The sequence below is a fragment of the Drosophila teissieri genome, chromosome 2L (assembly GCF_016746235.2).
Source record: "Drosophila teissieri strain GT53w chromosome 2L, Prin_Dtei_1.1, whole genome shotgun sequence".
NCBI lineage: Eukaryota > Metazoa > Arthropoda > Insecta > Diptera > Drosophilidae > Drosophila > Drosophila teissieri.
The window spans coordinates 14,034,103-14,055,326 of NC_053029.1; the positions used below are offsets into that span (position 1 = coordinate 14,034,103).

The 21,224-nt window shown below is 39.0% G+C and overlaps 6 protein-coding genes and 1 non-coding gene across 7 annotated transcripts; 4 read left to right on the forward strand and 3 right to left on the reverse strand.

Annotated features, from left to right (window-relative positions):
* Positions 1-7,970: 7,970 nt before the first annotated feature.
* LOC122612015 lies at positions 7,971-8,163 on the forward strand. The gene has a single exon (XR_006325587.1). It is a non-coding gene; the product is annotated as a U2 spliceosomal RNA (small nuclear RNA).
* Positions 8,164-8,420: 257 nt separating this feature from the next.
* Positions 8,421-11,963, reverse strand: LOC122617859 (actin-binding protein IPP-like). Its single transcript, XM_043793881.1, has 5 exons — positions 11,084-11,963; positions 10,826-11,017; positions 9,753-10,597; positions 9,439-9,694; positions 8,421-9,356 (listed from the first exon to the last, which is right to left on the reverse strand). Exons 1-5 carry the CDS (start codon positions 11,546-11,548, stop codon positions 9,222-9,224), a joined length of 1,893 nt encoding a protein of 630 aa, XP_043649816.1. The 5' UTR covers positions 11,549-11,963; the 3' UTR covers positions 8,421-9,221.
* A 221-nt stretch (positions 11,964-12,184) lies between these two features.
* LOC122625988 (peptide chain release factor 1-like, mitochondrial) lies at positions 12,185-13,563 on the forward strand. Its single transcript, XM_043806078.1, has one exon. It carries the CDS (start codon positions 12,268-12,270, stop codon positions 13,444-13,446), a length of 1,179 nt encoding a protein of 392 aa, XP_043662013.1. The 5' UTR covers positions 12,185-12,267; the 3' UTR covers positions 13,447-13,563.
* Positions 13,564-13,627: 64 nt separating this feature from the next.
* On the reverse strand, positions 13,628-14,472 carry LOC122626215 (exosome complex component RRP41-like). Its single transcript, XM_043806389.1, has one exon. It carries the CDS (start codon positions 14,392-14,394, stop codon positions 13,654-13,656), a length of 741 nt encoding a protein of 246 aa, XP_043662324.1. The 5' UTR covers positions 14,395-14,472; the 3' UTR covers positions 13,628-13,653.
* Positions 14,473-14,755: 283 nt separating this feature from the next.
* LOC122625888 lies at positions 14,756-16,734 on the forward strand. Its single transcript, XM_043805936.1, has 4 exons — positions 14,756-14,906; positions 15,029-15,445; positions 15,499-16,089; positions 16,148-16,734. The coding sequence occupies exons 1-4, from the start codon at positions 14,888-14,890 to the stop codon at positions 16,492-16,494; spliced, it is 1,374 nt and encodes a 457-aa protein (XP_043661871.1). The 5' UTR covers positions 14,756-14,887; the 3' UTR covers positions 16,495-16,734.
* A 209-nt stretch (positions 16,735-16,943) lies between these two features.
* On the reverse strand, positions 16,944-17,438 carry LOC122611451. Its single transcript, XM_043784555.1, has one exon. The coding sequence runs from the start codon at positions 17,436-17,438 to the stop codon at positions 16,944-16,946; it is 495 nt and encodes a 164-aa protein (XP_043640490.1).
* Positions 17,439-20,148: 2,710 nt separating this feature from the next.
* Positions 20,149-20,703, forward strand: LOC122611418 (protein PRRC2A-like). Its single transcript, XM_043784476.1, has one exon. The coding sequence runs from the start codon at positions 20,149-20,151 to the stop codon at positions 20,701-20,703; it is 555 nt and encodes a 184-aa protein (XP_043640411.1).
* The last annotated feature ends 521 nt before the right edge of the window (positions 20,704-21,224 follow it).

The window sequence follows — 21,224 nt, forward strand, 5'->3', positions numbered from 1 at the left end:
TAAAAAAAAATAAATTTTTAAATTAATTTAATTTAATATTTGGAACAATATTTCGAATGTTCTGATCAAAATACTGATATTTAAAACGCATAAAAACAGAAAATCGATTTTGGACAAAATCCAAAAATCATCATCAAAAATTGGAAATAATTAATAAAAGAAAATCTTTTCTTTTTTTGTAAACACAGTTTGATTTGAAATTTAATTTCGAATTCAACGAGATATGACATTCCATATTTGGACCCATATTTCGAATGTTCTGATCAAAATACTGATATTTAAATCGCAAAAAAACAGAAAATCGATTTTCGGACAAAATCCAAAAATCATCATCAAAAATTGGAAAAAATTAAAAAAAAAACATTTTTTTTGGTAAACACAGTTTGATTCGAAATTTAATTTCGAATTCAACGAGATATGACATTCCATATTTGGACCCATATTTCGAATGTTCTGATCAAAATACTGATATTTAAAACGCATAAAAACAGAAAATCGATTTTTGGACAAAATCCAAAAATCATCATCAAAAATTGGAAAAAATTAATAAAAAAAAATCTTTTTTTTTTGTAAACACAGTTTGATTAGAAATTCAATAAGGAATTCAACGAGATATGACATTCCATATTTGGACCCATATTTCGAATGTTCTGATCAAAATACTGATATTTAAAACGCATAAAAACAGAAAATCGATTTTTGGACAAAATCCAAAAATCATCATCAAAAATTGGAAAAAATTAATAAAAAAAAATCTTTTTTTTTTGTAAACACAGTTTGATTAGAAATTCAATTAGGAATTCAACGAGATATGACATTCCATATTTGGACCCATATTTCGAATGTTCTGATCAAAATACTGATAATTAAATCGCAAAAAAACAGAAAATCGATTTTCGGACAAAATCCAAAAATCATCATCAAAAATTGGAAAAAATTAAAAAAAAAACATTTTTTTTGGTAAACACAGTTTGATTCGAAATTTAATTTCGAATTCAACGAGATATGACATTCCATATTTGGACCCATATTTCGAATGTTCTGATCAAAATACTGATATTTAAATCGCAAAAAAACAGAAAATCGATTTTCGGACAAAATCCAAAAATCATCATCAAAAATTGGAAAAAATTAAAAAAAAAACATTTTTTTTGGTAAACATAGTTTGATTCGAAATTTAATTTCGAATTCAACGAGATATGACATTCCATATTGGGACCCATATTTCGAATGTTCTGATCAAAATACTGATATTTAAATCGCTTAAAAACAGAAAATCGATTTTTGGACAAAATCCAAAAATCATCATCAAAAATTGGAAAAAATTAATAAAAATAAATCTTTTTTTTTTGAAAACACAGTTTGATTAGAAATTTAATTACGAATTCAACGAGATATGACATTCCATATTTGGACCCATATTTCAAATGTTCTGATCAAAATACTGATATTTAAATCGCTTAAAAACAGAAAATCGATTTTTGGACAAAATCCAAAAATCATCATCAAAAATTGGAAAAAATTAATAAAAATAAATCTTTTTTTTTTGAAAACACAGTTTGATTAGAAATTTAATTACGAATTCAACGAGATATGACATTCCATATTTGGACCCATATTTCGAATGTTCTGATCAAAATACTGATATTTAAAACGCATAAAAACAGAAAATCGATTTTTGGACAAAATCCAAAAATCATCATCAAAAATTGGAAAAAATTAAAAAAAAAAATGGATTTTTTTTTGTAAACACAGTTTGATTGGAAATTTAATTACGAATTCAACGAAATATGACATTCCATATTGGGACCCATATTTCGAATGTTCTGATCAAAATACTGATATTTAAATCGCTTAAAAACAGAAAATCGATTTTTGGACAAAATCCAAAAATCATCATCAAAAATTGGAAAAAATTAATAAAAATAAATCTTTTTTTTTTGAAAACACAGTTTGATTAGAAATTTAATTACGAATTCAACGAGATATGACATTCCATATTTGGACCCATATTTCGAATGTTCTGATCAAAATACTGATAATTAAATCGCAAAAAAACAGAAAATCGATTTTTGGACAAAATCCAAAAATCATCATCAAAAATTGGAAAAAATTAAAAAAAAAAAGGATTTTTTTTTGTTAACACAGTTTGATTGGAAATTTAATTACGAATGCAACGAGATATGACATTCCATATTTGGACCCATATTTCGAATGTTCTGATCAAAATACTGATTTTAAATCGCAAAAAAACAGAAAATCGATTTTCGGACAAAATCCAAAAATCATCATCAAAAATTGGAAAAAATTAAAAAAAAAACTTTTTTTTGGTAAACACAGTTTGATTCGAAATTTAATTTCGAATTCAACGAGATATGACATTCCATTTTTGGACCCATATTTCGAATGTTCTGATTAAAATACTGATATTTAAATCGCATAAAAACAGAAAATCGATTTTTGGACAAAATCCAAAAATCATCATCAAAAATTGGAAAAAATTGAAAAAAAATAAATTTTTTTTTTGTAAGCACAGTTCGATTGGAAATTTAATTACGAATTCAACGAGATATGACATTCCATATTTGGAACAATATTTGGAATGCTCTGATCAAAATACTGATTTTAAATCGCAAAAAAACAGAAAATCGATTTTCGGACAAAATCCAAAAATCATCATCAAAAATTGGAAAAAATTTAAAAAAAAAAACATTTTTTTTGGTAAACACAGTTTGATTCGAAATTTAATTTCGAATTCAACGAGATATGACATTCCATATTTGGACCCATATTTCGAATGTTCTGATCAAAATACTGATATTTAAATCGCAAAAAAAAAGAAAATCAATTTTCGGACAAAATCCAAAAATCATCATCAAAAATTGGAAAAAATTTAAAAAAAAACACATTTTTTTTGGTAAACACAGTTCGATTGGAAATTTAATTACGAATTCAACGAGATATGACACTCCATATTTGGAACAATATTTCGAATGTTCTGATCAAAATACTGATATTTAAATCGCATAAAAACAGAAAATCGATTTTTGGACAAAATCCAAAAATCATCATCAAAAATTGGAAAAAATTAAAAAAAAATTCATTTTTTTTGGTAAACACAGTTCGATTGGAAATTTATTTACGAATTCAACGAGATATGACATTCCATATTTGGACCCATATTTCGAATGTTCTGATCAAAATACTGATTTTAAATCGCAAAAAAACAGAAAATCGATTTTTGGACAAAATCCAAAAATCATCATCAAAAATTGGAAAAAATTAAAAAAAAATTAATTTTTAAATTAATTTAATTTAATATTTGGAACAATATTTCGAATGTTCTGATCAAAATACTGATATTTAAAACGCATAAAAACAGAAAATCGATTTTTGGACAAAATCCAAAAATCATCATCAAAAATTGGAAATAATTAATAAAAAAAAATCTTTTCTTTTATTGTAAACACAGTTTGATTTGAAATTTAATTTCGAATTCAACGAGATATGACATTCCATATTTGGACCCATATTTCGAATGTTCTGATCAAAATACTGATTTTAAATCGCAAAAAAACAGAAAATCGATTTTCGGACAAAATCCAAAAATCATCATCAAAAATTGGAAAAAATTAAAAAAAAATTAATTTTTAATTTAATTTAATTTAATATTTGGAACAATATTACGAATGTTCTGATCAAAATACTGATATTTAAAACGCATAAAAACAGAAAATCGATTTTTGGACAAAATCCAAAAATCATCATCAAAAATTGGAAAAAATTAATAAAAAAAAATCTTTTTTTTTTGTAAACACAGTTTGATTAGAAATTAAATTAGGAATTCAACGAGATATGACACTCCATATTTGGAACAATATTTCGAATGTTCTGATCAAAATACTGATATTTAAATCGCATAAAAACAGAAAATCGATTTTTGGACAAAATCCAAAAATCATCATCAAAAATTGGAAAAAATTAAAAAAAAAATCATTTTTTTTGGTAAACACAGTTCGATTGGAAATTTATTTACGAATTCAACGAGATATGACATTCCATATTTGGACCCATATTTCGAATGTTCTGATCAAAATACTGATTTTAAATCGCAAAAAAACAGAAAATCGATTTTTGGACAAAATCCAAAAATCATCATCAAAAATTGGAAAAAATTAAAAAAAAATTAATTTTTAAATTAATTTAATTTAATATTTGGAACAATATTTCGAATGTTCTGATCAAAATACTGATATTTAAAACGCATAAAAACAAAAAATCGATTTTTGGACAAAATCCAAAAATCATCATCAAAAATTGGAAATAATTAATAAAAAAAAATCTTTTCTTTTATTGTAAACACAGTTTGATTTGAAATTTAATTTCGAATTCAACGAGATATGACATTCCATATTTGGACCCATATTTCGAATGTTCTGATCAAAATACTGATTTTAAATCGCAAAAAAACAGAAAATCGATTTTCGGACAAAATCCAAAAATCATCATCAAAAATTGGAAAAAATTAAAAAAAAATTAATTTTTAATTTAATTTAATTTAATATTTGGAACAATATTACGAATGTTCTGATCAAAATACTGATATTTAAAACGCATAAAAACAGAAAATCGATTTTTGGACAAAATCCAAAAATCATCATCAAAAATTGGAAAAAATTAATAAAAAAAAATCTTTTTTTTTTGTAAACACAGTTTGATTAGAAATTAAATTAGGAATTCAACGAGATATAACATTCCATATTTGGACCCATATTTCGAATGTTCTGATCAAAATACTGATATTTAAATCGGAAAAAAACAGAAAATCGATTTTTGGACAAAATCCAAAAATCATCATCAAAAATTGGAAAAAATTAAAAAAAAAAATTGAATTTTTTTTTGTAAACACAGTTTGATTGGAAATTTAATTACGAATTCAACGAGATATGACATTCCATATTTGGACCCATATTTCGAATGTTCGGATCAAAATACTGATATTTAAATCGCATAAAAACAGAAAATCGATTTTTGGACAAAATCCAAAAATCATCATCAAAAATTGGAAAAAAATTAAAAAAAAAAATGGATTTTTTTTTGTAAACACAGTTTGATTGGAAATTTAATTACGAATTCAACGAGATATGACATTCCATATTTGGACCCATATTTCGAATGTTCTGATCAAAATACTGATATTTAAATCGGAAAAAAACAGAAAATCGATTTTTGGACAAAATCCAAAAATCATCATCAAAAATTGGACAAAAATTAAAAAAAAAAATTGGTTTTTTTTTTTATAAACACAGTTTGATTGTAAATTTAATTACGAATTCAACGAGATATGATATTCCATATTTGGACCCATATTTCGAATGTTCTGATCAAAATACTGATATTTAAATCGCATAAACACAGTTCGATTGGAAATTTAATTGCGATTTCAACGAGATATGACATTCCATATTTGGACCCATATTTCGAATGTTCTGATCAAAATACTGATATTTAAAACGCATAAAAACAGAAAATCGATTTTTGGACAAAATCCAAAAATCATCATCAAAAATTGGAAAAAATTAAGAAAAAAAAAATGGATTTTTTTTTGTAAACACAGTTTGATTGGAAGTTTAATTACGAATGCAACGAGATATGACATTCCATATTTGGACCCATATTTCGAATGTTCTGATCAAAATACTGATTTTAAATCGCAAAAAAACAGAAAATCGATTTTCGGACAAAATCCAAAAATCATCATCAAAAATTGGAAAAAATTAAAAAAAATTCATTTTTTTTTGTAAACACAGTTTGATTGGAAATTTAATTACGAATTCAACGAGATATGACATTCCATATTTGGACCCATATTTCGAATGTTCTGATCAAAATACTGATATTTAAATCGCAAAAAAACAGAAAATCTATTTTTGGACAAAATCCAAAAATCATCATCAAAAATTGGAAAAAATTAAAAAAAAAATTCATTTTTTTTGTAAACACAGTTTGATTGGAAATTTAATTACGAATTCAACGAGATATGACATTCCATATTTGGACCCATATTTCGAATGTTCTGATCAAAATACTGATATTTAAATCACAAAAAAACACAAAATCAATTTTCGGCCAAAATCCAAAAATCATCATAAAAAATTGGAATAAAAATTAAAAAAAAAATACATTTTTTTTTGGTAAGCACAGTTCGATTGGAAATGTAATTACGAATTCAACGAGATATGATATTCCATATTTGGAACAATATTTCGAATGTTCTGATCAAAATACTGATATTTAAATCGCAAAAAAACGGAAAATCAATTTTCGGCCAAAATCCAAAAATCATCATAAAAAATTGGAAAAAATTAAAAAATATATATATTTTTTTGGTGAACACAGTTTGATTCGAAATTTAATTTCGAATTCAACGAGATATGACATTCCATATTTGGAACAATATTTCGAATGTTCTGATCAAAATACTGATATTTAAATCGCAAAAAAACAGAAAATCAATTTTCGGCCAAAATCCAAAAATTATCATAAAACATTGAAACACACATTGAAATAAACATTGAAACACAGACCCCGCACAGACCCCGCACACAGACCTCCACACGTTTTGTGCCACTGCATACACCACTCAAACGCAATGCAGCAAAGGCACAACGCGGTGATGGAACGCCTCGCCAAGGCTGGTTCACGGCTGGGGACCCCCAGGGTGAACTGCCGCGTGGAAAGGGTCGCCGAGGACATGGCGGCTCTCAGGCCGGACCTGGTATGGCGCGACGAACGGAGCAGAAAAATCGTCATAGTTGACGTGACTGTTCCGTTCGAGAACGGGGCTGAAGCGTTTGATAGCGGAGGGGCGAGAAGGAAGAAAAATACCGCCCCCTAGCTGAAGACCTGCTCGCCTTGGCATACCAGGTAAAACTGGAGGCATTCATTGTCGGAGCCTTAGGCTCGTGGGACCCTAGGAACGAAAGGGTCCTCAAGACTTTGGGTGTCTCCAAGTTTTATGTTGGCCTGATGCGCAGACTGATGGTGGCCGACACCATCAGGTGGTCCCGGGACATTTATGTGGAGCATGTATCCGGGATCAGGCAGTTCACCCTGCCAAGTGGAGCTCCCTCCAATTAAGCAATAAAAATACTTAAAAACAAGAGAGAACGCTATAGTCGAGTTCCCCGACTATCTGATACCCGTTACTCAGATGGTGAAAGTGCGCACTGCGCAGGAAACACAACACTCACAGTTTTTGCGGTTTGTGGGCGTTAAAGTGGGCGTGGAAAAAAGTTTTTTGGCAAATCGATAGAATTTTACAAGACTAATACAAAAATGAAAAAATATCAAAACATTTTTCAAAAGTGTGGGCGTGGCAGCTTTTGGCGGTTTGTGGGCGTTAGGGTGGGCGTGGCAAATATTTTTTTGGCAAACCGATAGAAATTAAGGAGACTAACACAAAAATGAAAAAATATCGAAACATTTTTCAAAAGTGTGGGCGTGGCAGTTTTAGGCGGTTTGTGGGCGTTAGAGTGGGCGTGGCAACATGAATCGACAAACTTGCGCTGCTTCTGGAGTCTGCATGCTAAATCTCAACTTTGTAGCTTTTGTAGTTCCTGAGATCTCGACGTTCATACGGACGGACAGACGGACGGACAGACGGACATGGCCAGATCGACTCGGCTACTGATCCTGATCAAGAATATATATACTTTATATGGTCGGAAACGCTTCCTTCTGCCTGTTACATACTTTTCAACGAATCTAGTATACCCTTTTACTCTACGAGTAACGGGTATAATAAGAATATATGAATAAAACACCAATATAATAAATATAATAAAATTTAAACAAAAAAGTTGAAATAGTAAGCTAATTAAGACATTGAAACAAGAATAAAAGTTGAAAAAAAAATTAATTAAAAAAAAAACACTAAACGCTCACCCGGCCTGCCCCAAAGGCAGGCAAACATTCATTGGCCGTATTATGGCTCATTTCCTATATCTGTTCTTATCAGATTAACATCTGAGAGTTCCTCCATTGGAGGACAACAAATGTTAAACTGATTTTCGGAATCAGACGGAGTGCTAGGAGCTTGCTCCACCTCTGTCGCGGGTTGGCCAGGTATTGCAGTACCGCCGGGATTTCGGCCCAACTGAATAATAAATCTAAACATTTTATAATGAACTGAATTAGGCTAAACAGTTCTTAAAAACAACTTTAAATTAGTTTGTAGTAACCGGCATTCCGACTAAAGTAGTCAAGTCTCAGGCATGGAATAATTTTGTCTGAGATATAAAAACTTTTGTTAAGAAAAAATATTTCCTATTAAAGCTGATCCGAGGAAAAATGTCGTTTTTGGTTGTTAGTTAATAATTCGTATATTTATTTCGATAATACACCTATTATGAATACAGTTCGCATCTTTGATTGTTTGTATTAATTTGCTTTGGTACAGTTAGGGACACTTTCTTATCTTTAAGCTATTTTATTAAAAGTAACGAAAAACTTGTTACGATATTTTAGATTTTGGTAAAACAATAATTAATTAGAAACAACTTTAAAAAAGTAATAATCACTGACACATACGTTCTATAAAATTGCATTCATATAAATATTCGAGCATTAGGGATAAAATACTGTTGGGATGGAATTAGTCGAATTAACATCCAGATAAGGAAACGTCCCTAATGTCTATACTTAATACAAAGTTCTGTGGAGATTTCGCTCTTTTCAAGGGCGCCTCAAACATTGTTCCTAACTCTCTGGTCAGCATTCAACAATAAAAGTAGATAATTCATTTGAAAATAAACAAATAATTGATTCAAATAATGTTCAGCAATTACGATACGTTAAATTTGTTGTTTTCAAAGTGAATGCTTTGGTTTTCGGTGTTTGGTTTCGCTTTTATAAAGGACAACTCCAACTACGGAACAATCTGAGGCTGGCTGCTTCCATCGTGGCTAACTATTAGCATGTGTACTAACTGGTGAATAGCTGCGCTATGTTCCCACATACAACATCAACCGTAACAACGCGCTCACATATCTTTGGCAAGTGACCACTACGTTCAATTGAATCGAAAAAAAGGGAAGAGATTTGTGATGTGTGTAACGTATACAATGTCAAAGAGCTACAGTTAAAGAGTGTTTTTCGCGTGTGTTTTCTTAAAACGACGACAGATTTTGTGTTTGACCATCTCGAACCAGTCCGAGGTCCTAAACAACCACTGCTCCGGCCTCTGAACGACTAACTGGTAGATCGGGACAGTTCTTCCAGGTGTCCGAAAGTGGATCATAACATTCGACAGCATTGATAGTCACTTGGGCTCGGTAAAAGTTAACCTCACAGGGCTGCAATACGGCGCAGAAATAATGATTATGTACGAAATAATTAGAAAAACTGGCTCCAATTGAATTGTATATATCTCGTTACCTGATCACCGCCAGCTACATAGAGTAGGCCATCGGCGGCGGCCACGGCAGGAATGGCTCTGGGCACGTTTAGTGCACAAACTGTAGTCCACTTATCCTCGTCAAAGCTGTAGCGTTCCACGGAGCTGAGAATGTCCTGGCTGATGCTACTGCCCCCAACCACATACAAGTACCGATCCAGAACGGCCACACCCATTTGACAGCGTGCTGTTTGCATGCGGGCCAGCTCGGTCCACTCTTTTGTCACTGGATTGAAGCTGCAATGGATTTTTATAAAGTATATTACTACGAATATATATATATATTGTTAAATACCTTATTAAATCCGGCAGATGACGGGTTGTAGTTGTGCAGCCACCAACAATGTAAATGAGACCCTCAAAACTGACCACACCCATGCTGAATCTGGGCTGCGGCATGCTGCCCATTAATTTCCAGAGATCCTGCTCCGGATCATAGCACTCCATGGAGCCACCGATGTCGTCGCCAATCCAACCGCCCACGGCAAAAAGATTTCCGCCCATGGTGCACAGACCGAACTCGCAGCGCGGCACAATCATCGGCGCAATCGGTTGCCAAACATCGTTCTGTGGATCATAGACCTCTCCATTGGCCAGAATCTGCGACCCGCGCTCTCCTCCTACTACATAGATCTTGCCATTCAATGCGGATACACCTGGCAGGATGCGTCCCACCTCCATGGGCGCCGTTTCAGTCCACTCGCGCCGGAATATATCGAATTTGGCCACCGTCTCGAAGATGCAGTCGGCCGAGTTCCAGGTTCGTGGCGTGTCCCGGTGAGATCCACCAATGATATATATATTTTTCTTGGCCAGCTGGCGTGGACAGACCCGTAGCGGCACCAATTGTCCGCGCTTTGACGCAATGTCCCGGCAAATGGAGCGCAGGGCTATCTTCACGGACATGTCGCGACAGTCGTCCTTCAGAGCCTTGTCGATCACCTTCACCGGAACAAGGGCCATGCGCACGTGGGACAGGACATCGAAGACGTAGCAGCGACGCTGCGTCACGTCGTGCTTAATCCAGCGAAGTGCCGCCTGGAACACCTGCGACTCTGAGTCCACACGCAACAGCTCCGAATTCAGTAGCTGCGAAAGTAGGGTCTGTGGCGTTTCTAGGAACTCATCCTCAAGCGTTATCTATAAGATGAAAAGAATTTATTCAATTAATATAGGAGCTTACATTTTGGGCTATTATATATGTATATAGTTATAGTTATTATAAGAATATTTTTATAACTTTTCTATTTGAATATTTTTTAGTGGTTGCCGTTAAAATATAAACATGTTCAAATGCTGATTCTATGACCTCCTTTTCCTTTGGGCGGTACACCTACAAATCAAGCCTTTCAAGTGCTTCAAACTCACCGCTGGGAAATTGGCGTGGACAAAGTTCAGTGCACTCTTGGCCAACGACTCGCAGTTGTGGGCCTCGGCGAAGCGTAAAATGCCCAGGGCATTGGAGGCGTGCAGCTCGCGGCAGAGGAACTCGCAGCACCCGTCGACCACCTCGTTCAGCTGCAGCATGTCGGCGGCGGCCAGCAGCTCCTGGACATTGGACTGAAGCAACAAAGGGGGGATTAGGAATTGGGGGCCAATGAGCAGCGACAAAGGATATGGGCTTACCTGGGTGATTTCGCAGCGACCCGTGTAGATGAAGTCAAGAAGGATGTGCAGGATATCGCCGTCGATTGTGTGCAGCACCACGGATTTTTGCTTGACCTCATTTAACCCGAGCTCGGGTCGAAACATGGCCTCGAAGTAGGCACTGGCTGCACTCAGGACAGCCCGGTGGGCACTCAATGTGGCCATTCCGGCGATGATCTCCACGTCGCAGAAACGCGACTGCTCGCGCAGTTGATTGAGATTGGAGAGCACCTTGAACGGATACTGGGCGTTGCAGTAGGAGGGCAGGTTTGTGCGATGGCTGGCCGCTGTGGCTCCCAGACCCGATCCAGATCCCAGATTTTGGCCAAAGAAGTCACCATCGCTGCCGCCGGTGGGATTCTGATTGGCGTTCTGATTGGTATTTGCATTCGGACTGGGATTGCCATTGTATTCGTGTATCTGGTATGTTTTCAACGGTGGCATTTCGTCAACTGTTGGGTTTTTACTTCCCGGCGATCTTGAATCGGATATCGCCTTAATAAATGCACTTTTCGGGGGCGACAGCACAGCTCAGACTCTTCGCAGTCAATTGTTTGGCTTAATTAAACTTAATTGCTGCACTCTGCGCTCACTTCACCCTTTGTTGTTGCTGCTGTTGTTGTTGTCGCAGTCCGTTCATTTTTCTCCAATCAGAAGGCGAACACACACACACACACACACCCACCATGCAATACAAATGACTGCAGGCAAAAGGTTAGCATTTCACAAATTAAAACAACCGAAGTCCGCTACTAAGACACCTACTTCTCCATTAAGATGAACTAGTAGTTTTAATATTTACAAACTGGCATATTTCTTTAACTTTTCAATGCACTTTTGTATGTAGCTGGAACTTAAATCGATGTTTTTACGGACTATCGATGTTGATAGCAATTGGGCCAGCTCGCCTATCGAAAAGTTGTTGTAACAGTTTTTTGAAAACCATAAAATATTCATAGGCTAATTTCTTATTAAGAAAGTGAATATTTCGGAAACTTTTTAAAATGCTGACTTTATTCTAGATTCATATACAAACTTCTAAATATAACAAACATTTATCGATAATAATCGCTGCTTTCATCTTTGGTCCACCTCTTGTTGTTATTCAATTATTTGTTTTTTTTTTCAATATTTTCAATAATTTTCAATGAAAAACTGACAAAATGATGTCTCGTAAACTGCTAAACTTCCGCCTGGGATATCTGGCACGTCGCTGGGCCAGCACAGATCCGCTGAGCATTCAGAACGAGAAGCTACAGGCGTATTTGGAGTCCCTACGCCAGGAATACTACGCCGTGCGAGTCAACGCCGCCGGGAACAACAAATCCTACGCCCGTCTCGCCCAGCTGGAGGGCGTTGTCAGTGCCCTGGAGCAGCGACGCGTCCTGGAGCGACACATCACCAGCGCCAAGGACATGGAAGCGGAGAAGGACGAGGATATGCGGGAGCTGATGCGTGAGGAGAACGAAGTCTATGTGGATCTACTGGGCAAGCAGGATCAGGCCTTACTGCAAGAGCTGCTTACGCTCTCTGATGATGAGCAGTATCCGGCTCTCATCTTCGGGCTGAATGCCGGCGCCGGTGGCCAGGAGGCAATGCTATTCGCCCAGGAACTGTACGAAATGTATACCGGCTACTTTGAGCACATGGGCTGGGATTGGGAGGAGTTTACCAGCGAAAGCACCGACATCGGTGGTCTGCGGCACGCCAGTCTGATGGTGAGTGGTGAAGATGCATTCCGTTGGTTGCGCTTTGAGGCTGGAGTTCACCGGGTGCAGCGGGTGCCGGCCACCGAAAAGTCTGGACGCATGCACACCAGCACCGCCTCCATTACCGTGATTCCCCGGCCCGCCGACATCCAAGTGCACATCGCTGAGAAGGATCTGAAGATCGAGACGAAGCGAGCGAGTGGAGCTGGTGGACAGCACGTGAACACCACCGACTCGGCTGTGCGAATTGTCCATCTGCCCACAGGTCTTGCGGTGGAGGCGCAATCGGAGCGCTCCCAGCTCAAGAACCGGGAGCTGGCCATGAAGCGTCTGCGATCGCGACTTGTGCAACAGCAGTTGGAGAGCGTCGAGGCTAGCAAGATGGCCACCAAGAAGGCGCAACAGGGGAGTCTCAACCGCAATGAGAAGATCCGTACCTACAATTTCGTTCAGGATCGGATCACGGATCATCGAATTCAAGGCGGCACGCTGCACAACCTCGATGGCTTCCTTAAGGGTGGCGATCAACTGAGTGGACTCATAGAGAAGTTGCAACTGGAACATCGGAAGGAACGACTAAAGGAGCTTTTGGAAACGTGGGAGCCTCCAAAGGAAGCCATTAAGGAAAACTAGAGCTATGTACTGTCGCTTGTTACTACATCTATACGACTGTTTTAGAAGTTAATTGTAATTGTCGCAACTAAAAGGAATTAAAAAAACACTTTGCCTAAGAGCAGGGTTGAAACACTATTTGATTTCTAACTTCTGGTTCTATTTTACTATAAAGGTTGTAATTTAATTGAAAAAGTCCATGTTTGGAATAGACACGATTACTTTATTTCAACAAACTTTCGCAAAGTCAGAGGCACTACCCATGTGCAGAAGGTGCTCCTTGACTGCCGCCTCCAGAATGTCCCGGATCTCGCGGCAACCGGCCATAGCAGTCTCGATGACGGTTTCCAAATGGTCGATGTGGAACCGCTCGCTCATCTCCAGGAAGGCGATCTTCTCGGCGGTGGGCAAGGCAGCCACGGTCAGCTTCGGACCGCCGGATACCTCCTCAAAGTGCGAGATGTCTGTGAGCGGGATGTTCGATTTGCTCAGAGAGGCGGTGCAGGCGACAATGAACTCGTTGAGGCAGATTCCAGCATCAATTAGCGCCAGAGTGGCTGCATTCAGAGCCACCGCATAGTTGGCTCCGTCGGCCTGGAGCACCTCCACGTAGATGTCTATCTGGGAGCGGGGATACAGCTCCGATTTAATGGCGGCACTTAGCGCCTGTTGCAGGTACATCTTGAACTCCAGGGATTTGCGATCCCCGCGCGGTCTATTCTTGCGCTCCGCTGTGGAGAAGGTGGCCTGACTGTACTGGCAGTTGATGATGGACTCCGTCTGCTTGCCCTTGGCCTGGTGTGGTCCATAGACGGCAGCCAGAACCTTGGTGTTTCCCTGCTCCATGTAAGCACTTCCATCGGGCTGCTCGAAGACTCCCAGTTTGCACTTGATGCGGCGCAGTTCATGTGGACGTCGTCCGTCCAGACGGAGACCCTGCTCACTGAGCAGCTCGTATTTGCCAGCCATATTTAAAACTTTTAAAATACAATTATGCTGAATATAAATAAATATCACACGTGCGGTGCGCTTTGTTTACAATTTTAACAGCAGTGTAAAAGTACAAAAAATACCTACAGTGTTAGAAAATATACCAATATATCAACTCGATTAAAATTTGACATTGTAAATATGTATTTCCTAAATAGGTAAATTTTTCCAAATTTTACTACATTAGGGTCGATATTATCGATACTCATTTAATAGCCATTTTTTGTAAAAATTGTTTTTTCATTGTGCTTTGATTACCCCTACTACAAACTTTTGACACTTAACAACACTGACATGTGCTATAATCGATATATCCGATAACACTGTGCCGATAGTTAGGTAGAAAAAGTGGTAACCCTAAAATATATAAATAGCTGCGAGTGCAAAAAAACTGAATTTATGGGAATAAAATAGATAAATTTAAACTGAATCGTATACGAAAGCGTGCTTGCCAGCACCAAAAATTAGAACAATGTCCAAGTCAAGCGCAGGTGGGTCTTCAACACCGCGAAAACCGCACAAACTGAACAGACGCTTCCGGGTGCAAAACAAAAATAGCGACCCAAAATATCACACACTTTGAAAATAATCGACATACTACCGGAATTTACAGCACGCTGGGTAAAATTCTTCAATGCGGCGGGCATCCCATCTCCTGCGGCCGCCGGCTACGCCCACGTCTTCGTGGAGAACCGCATCCAGGACGACATGCTGTTGGATCTTAACAAGGAGTATCTCCGGGAAATGGGCATCACCTTGATGGGTGATATAATTGCCATCCTGCGGCACTCAAAGACCGTCTGCGAACAGAATGCACGAGATCAGGTTCTCACCACGGATGTGGTTCAACCAGCTGCCCGTCCGGTATCGCCAAAACCCAAAACGCCGGTTGCAACTCCCAAAGCAAAGGTATCTCCGCCTGCAAAACCGGCAAGACGGGTGCTTCCGGAGCACGAGGGCAAGTACAAGGTGACACTGCCATCTGGAACCACCGAGCGCAGCAAACAGATCTTGGCCAAGCGGGAGAAGCGTAAGATCATGAATCTCCAAACAAGCTCAAATTTGTAATATTTATTCTTTTAGTTTACTCCGATCGTGTGAGCAGCTCCAAAAAGTCTGATTTATTTTCGCGCCTGCATGCCGACGACGAGGCCCAGGAGGGCATTGTCTCCAGTTCTGGCGAGAGCAGCGTCCGCGTGCACATCAGCGGCGTATCAAAGACAGCGGCCACCTCCAGCAACAATTCGGTCTTCGCCCGACTCGGTGGCAAGCAGGGCGCTCTTTCGGGGGATTTCACTACGACCAGGGAAATTAAATCGATACTTAAAAACACACACCGTTCGGTAGGAGGAGGCGGAGGAGGTGTTACCAAGAACTCGCCCATTGTGAAGGCCAAGAAGGTGGCCGCTGTGCCGCAGCAAAAAGTCATGCTTGTTCACAAAGTGCCTCTTAAAAAAGGCGACGATGACGACGACAGCATGGACGATCTCGGCAGCGACGAGGAGGACTACACGACTAGCGATGGTGAAGGGGAAGACTTCGATATGGGAGCCGGTGAAAAGATTGTTAAGTTCGCCTCCACAGCGGAGGTTCGGGAAATCGCTCCCGAAGCGGCCTACAAAAATAGGCACGGCAAAAATTTTGCGAATAACATCAAATCGAGGCTCGGAATTGGTATATTTGCGTCAGAGACTTTGTGCCACAGTAAATTAACTTATATCATGTATTTCAGTATCCAAACTTCATGCCACCAAGAAGACCTACAACCTAAAGGCATCGCCTGCAAAGAAGCCACAGGCTCGTCTCAGCCCTGTTAAAGGCAAGACCATACGGATGCGTAGCGACGAGCTGTTGACCCGGCAGGACATGATGCCCGTTCACAAAAGGCTTGGAAATAACTCGACCTCCGCTCCTCTTAGAGCACCACCAGCTCCACCACATCGACAGCAGCGACCTGAGCCGCAGAAGAAGAAATATGTTCCGCCAAGGCGTCATAACAGCATGAATGCTGGTCATAGCAAGCAGCGAGATCAATCCGGCTCTGTATTTGACCGCCTTGGCTTCAATAACTCTATGTAAAGTATAAGTAATGTGTCCCTCAGAAATTGTTTTAAGTTCAATTAACTTTGCCAGTAAATGTTTGAATTCAAATAGAAATTGGCTTAAACTGTATGAAATGTGCGAGAAATGGAAGGCTTGTTGATCATAATTGAACTCAAATTCTGTCAGGTGAGCTCTTCAACAGTAAGCATTCGATTCGATTTAACGCACGAAATGTTACTGAAAGAACTGCTGAAAGAGGTTTTCGGGAATTCTAGACTAGCATCCACCTTCAGAACACAAAACAAATTGATTAACTTTATGATGAAAAACATATTTATTTCGATTAAAAGTAATGTTATCTACAATTACGCTACGATTTCGCTTCCGTTCATATTGTACAATTTATCCGCGGTCACTTAAAGGTCTATATCACTGGTTGCTAGGCAAATCACTCCGTTTTGAATGTATTTATGTGCGCATCAAGCTTATTGCTGCAGCAGAGCCTGGAGGGCCTGGCGCCATTCCAGTGGCCAGGTGTTGGCATCCGGATTGATGTTGAGCAGTTGACGCATCTGGAGCACTGCGCGTTGCTTTTGAAGCATGTAGGCGTATGCCTGGTGATTGATGACCGGTGAATGGGTGACCGGAACCTGGGTGACAGGAACTTGGGAGACAGGAAGCGGATGTTGCTGGAGCTGGGGTGGTGTGGTGGGTGGCGTGGGAGGCAATGAGTGATAATGGTGCAATGGCTGCTGCTGCTGGAGAACCTCGCGCTCCGTCTCCTGGCGCCGCTTGCGTGGTGTATTTTCGCTTAGGGCGTATGGCCGGAACAGGGGCGTGGCGTTGGCTGTGGGGACGATATCCTTGGAGCTCTTCTTGCCGAACTTCTTGTGCGTATATCCCGCGGTCTTGAACTTCTTGTGGGTGTAGCTCTCGCCGACTTCCGACTCGTTGTGGTAATCCATGTTCGAAGGTGCCATGATTGGAGTTTCAAGATCTGGTGGTTTTAGTTGTGCTGCTTATGGAGGTGTTTTCACGACGGCTGTTAAGGCTCGACTATGCTCCTGCTGCTGCGCAACCTGGCTTTTATACTACCGGGATCAGGAGTCCTACCTGAAAATACTATCATTAAGAGCGAACATGCGCCCTGTTTATGGGAAAATCTTCGTTGACAAAAGGTTGGCATTGTCGTAAGGAGAAGAAAAGGATTTCGACAACACCCATACTACCTGTGTCCATTGCCGACTACCTGCTCATCCGAAAGTCCTTTGTAATTAATTTTTCATTTGCTGCAGCGCGCTGCTCGCACCTTCTATTGTGTCTGCCTAGTCCGTCCGGTTTTTCTTGGAAATTTCCCTGGAGTCTTTCACGAGAACCGTCTTCTACCTCTGAATCTGGCCAGCGCCTGCGCTTGCCACTCTTTGATGATGGCCAAGTTGGCTGGACGCTTCGGAATCTGGATTCTTATCTCGCTTACCGCTAATCTGCCTCATTAAGTTCTCGTCCAGGGTATCCGGGGATACCTTTACCTTCGGAAAAATGCCAGCCGTTGCTTAGTCACAATGGTTATTGAATGGAAATTTATTGGGATTTTCCCGAATCGATGGATGCGCGTCCGTCGTAGTCTGTTCATGGAATTTCTTGCGCATTCTTAGATTTTTTTTAGAGTACTCTCAAGACTTAAGAAGTTGCATACCACTTATTTACTTAGAGATCATTCACGGCGATATAGTATTGCGCAGATCAGTTTTGTCTTTTTGTTAATAGCTGAGTCATATTTATGGAAACACAACCGATTTTAATCATGGACCGGGTTTTTAATGGTTCCATTTTAATAATAAAATATTGTCTGATTAATAGTCTTTAAATACTTACATATATATTGGTTTTAAATGTGAAAATTTGTTTTTATATGTAGACTTTAAAACATTGATAAATTATTAAATTAATATATGTAACTAAATTTAATTACGGTACGGTTTAATAATGCTTATGAAACATTTGTATGATTATTATTTAAGTGTTAAGTGTTTAATGTAGACAAAAAATATTGCTAAATTATTGAACTTATAGAAATTAATTTAAAGGTTACAACCAATTTTCACCAGATGTCATTATAAACGTTTAAGTTCTATGCACATAACATACATGTATATATGTATATTTTTTAATGTTTCGAACTTTGAGTGTGATTTAATGTAATTCGCACTTTTATTAATTGAGTAGTATATTATGCTAGTTCTACCTTAAAGTAAACACTTATAGCTTATGTGTGTGTTTTAGACATACATATGTATATACTTAATTTTTCGCGCTTGCTTATTATTTTGGAAGTAATTTGGGATTTAATTTATTCTCCTAAACTATTTAAGAGCTGCACAGCGTACAATTTTCGGTTAAAATAGTGTACATTACATTAGATTGCTATCGTACAAAGTTAAAGTTATTCCGGCTCATACAAATTTTAATAATCTATTACGGCGTTTCTTGATATTTCACAGAAAAAAGAAAACTCTTTATGGCCAAAATTTCCCATCGCTGAACAGATCTACGCCATAGAGTGATATATGGGAATCTATTTTCCCATACACCATCCTGTTAATTCAATATTATATAAGGTAACATTTAATTGTGTCATTGGTGAAAGCACTTCCTGGTAGGATATTATAGCTCTTTCTAAGGTCATTCCCCTTCAAAGAATGAACAACACCTTCGAGAAGCCAATGCAATCGATTCTCCTCGTTCCAGAACAGATGAAAATTGATCAATATAATAAAAGGGAAACAATCAAACAATACGACAATCTTTCACTGTAATACTTCAGCCGAACAAATAACCAACTCCCACTCCGCTGCTGCTTATTGACTTTGGGATTCCTTGAGGGCTGGTCTCAAGCCCACCTGAAATAAATCCGCTTAGGCGGAGGAACAGTGAAATGTGAGAACTATCCATATATACGAGTATATTCGTTCCCTGACTGCATAAATCAATGGACAAAGGGCCATTGAATGAAACGGAAAAATCCGACATAATGCCACAGACTCGAAACCAGAGACCAGAAGGAGCATTCAGTAATTGCCGGTTTTCTAGGATTTGTGCCGGGAGATCCAGAAACTGCGAGATGGTTTTTCAGCTGGCCAAGCTGAAAGTCATAAATGCTTGTTTTTCGGATCGAGCATTGAAAACTGCTGCATGTCTGCTATTCAGGTGCCACAAAGGAGGCCGAAATAAAAGCGGGTCGGCAGACAGCCTGGACGAATTGAGCGCCAGGATTAGAGATTACAAAGATCCTACACAGAGATTCCTTCTCTGGCCCGGCCCGACAACAGGTAATTCCGTCGAAAATCGTCGGCCATGTAAACAGACTAGGCAAGGACAACAACTGGTTTATGACACCCTCGAGAGGATTGCCAGCCTGCGGATTAGGGACTCCCTGTTCCCGATTCAGGTAACAGCAACCGATTAGTTCTGGTCCCGTTTTTAGCGAATGAATGAAATGCGTTGGGGAAATACCTGATCCGTGTGCGATCCCCAGGTACGTGATGGGAAAATCTTGGGCATTTGGCCGTGCCGTTTTGTGGGAGGCTCTGCAATTACCTAATGTTGCATAAAACGGATGACCAGGAGGAGGGGCAGCACAGTCGTCCCAAAGACAGCAAAGCGAACACCACTCCTTGATATCAATCTAAAATGGATAGCTACAACCACAAGAAATTCACTGGCGCCCTGAAGCGAAAGCGCAGCATGGATGCGGACTCCGATGACGATGTGGTCTTCATCATGGAGCAGTCGGTCCAACGCACTCCAGAGCAGCCACAGCCCAAGCGACGCTTCTTCCGCCCCTGGACGGATGAGTCCCCGGAGAAGGAGCAGCCACAGCCGCCCCGTAAGATTGTGGCTGCATCGACACCTCCGCCACCGCAAGTGGATGCCACCTACCACGCCAACATGGTGCGCAACCACCACAATCGCCGCCAGCGCAGTCCGCAGGAGCAACTGCGTCGGGATCGCAACACCTTGGCCAGCCTGCGCCACCGCCGCTCCCAGCAGCAACAGCAGCAGCTCATCGAGCAGCAGTACCTGACCAGTCGCATCCAGCACGAGGCCAATCTGCAGCAGCAGATCCGCCTGAGCCTCTACTACGTGCGCTTCCTGCAGCAGGCGATGGCCTCCACGGAGCCACTGCCTCCCACGCAGCCACGGCACATGATGCCGCGCCAACAGACCACCACCCAGCATCCTTGAGGGGTGGACATGGTGCTTAGACTTGGCGCTGCACCAAGCGTTCTAAATTATTGTAAAAGCTGTATAGCCTTGTGATTACTTTTAAAGTTTAATTTATTTATCTGGTTGACTAAACAATAAACACAAAAATTGTTATCGAAATAACTTGTTCTATAAATTTATTGGGACTGGAGGAATTTTACTCCAGATTTTTGAGATTCCTGACTCTTCAGTTTGGGTCTAACTGATCAAATCCCTATCTATATGTTGGGACTTTTCCTAAGTAGTATCATTCGCTTTCGTTTGATGTGCTAAAATAATGAAACGATTGATCTGAAAACAATGGATTGTATGCATTGAATCTTAAGTGGAAGTCTGATTTTACTTTTCCGCCGTTTAACATCGTGAGCATTTATTCTAGACCAAAATTTAGCGGAAGCATCATCTGATAAAGTTACCGCATTAGGTTTTTCTGTCATTACATTACATTAAATACATTTTATGTAATTAATTTCTTGGGACTACAATTTGCATTGCTAATT

Bases quoted from the DNA above. Each gene is read 5' to 3' on its own strand.
- LOC122617859 (XM_043793881.1), bottom strand. From the start codon at position 11,548: ATGCCACCGTTGAAAACATACCAGATACACGAATACAATGGCAATCCC. The intron at 11,018-11,083 runs GTAAGCCCATAT...TTGTTGCTTCAG, and splicing joins GTCGCTGCGAAATCACCCAG to TCCAATGTCCAGGAGCTGCT. The intron at 10,598-10,825 runs GTGAGTTTGAAG...TTCATCTTATAG, and splicing joins TCCACGCCAATTTCCCAGCG to ATAACGCTTGAGGATGAGTT.
- LOC122625988 (XM_043806078.1), top strand. From the start codon at position 12,268: ATGATGTCTCGTAAACTGCTAAACTTCCGCCTGGGATATCTGGCACGT.
- LOC122626215 (XM_043806389.1), bottom strand. From the start codon at position 14,394: ATGGCTGGCAAATACGAGCTGCTCAGTGAGCAGGGTCTCCGTCTGGAC.
- LOC122625888 (XM_043805936.1), top strand. The intron at 15,446-15,498 runs GTAAGATCATGA...TTATTCTTTTAG, and splicing joins CTTGGCCAAGCGGGAGAAGC to TTTACTCCGATCGTGTGAGC. The intron at 16,090-16,147 runs GTATATTTGCGT...CATGTATTTCAG, and splicing joins CAAATCGAGGCTCGGAATTG to TATCCAAACTTCATGCCACC.
- LOC122611451 (XM_043784555.1), bottom strand. From the start codon at position 17,438: ATGGCACCTTCGAACATGGATTACCACAACGAGTCGGAAGTCGGCGAG.
- LOC122611418 (XM_043784476.1), top strand. From the start codon at position 20,149: ATGGATAGCTACAACCACAAGAAATTCACTGGCGCCCTGAAGCGAAAG.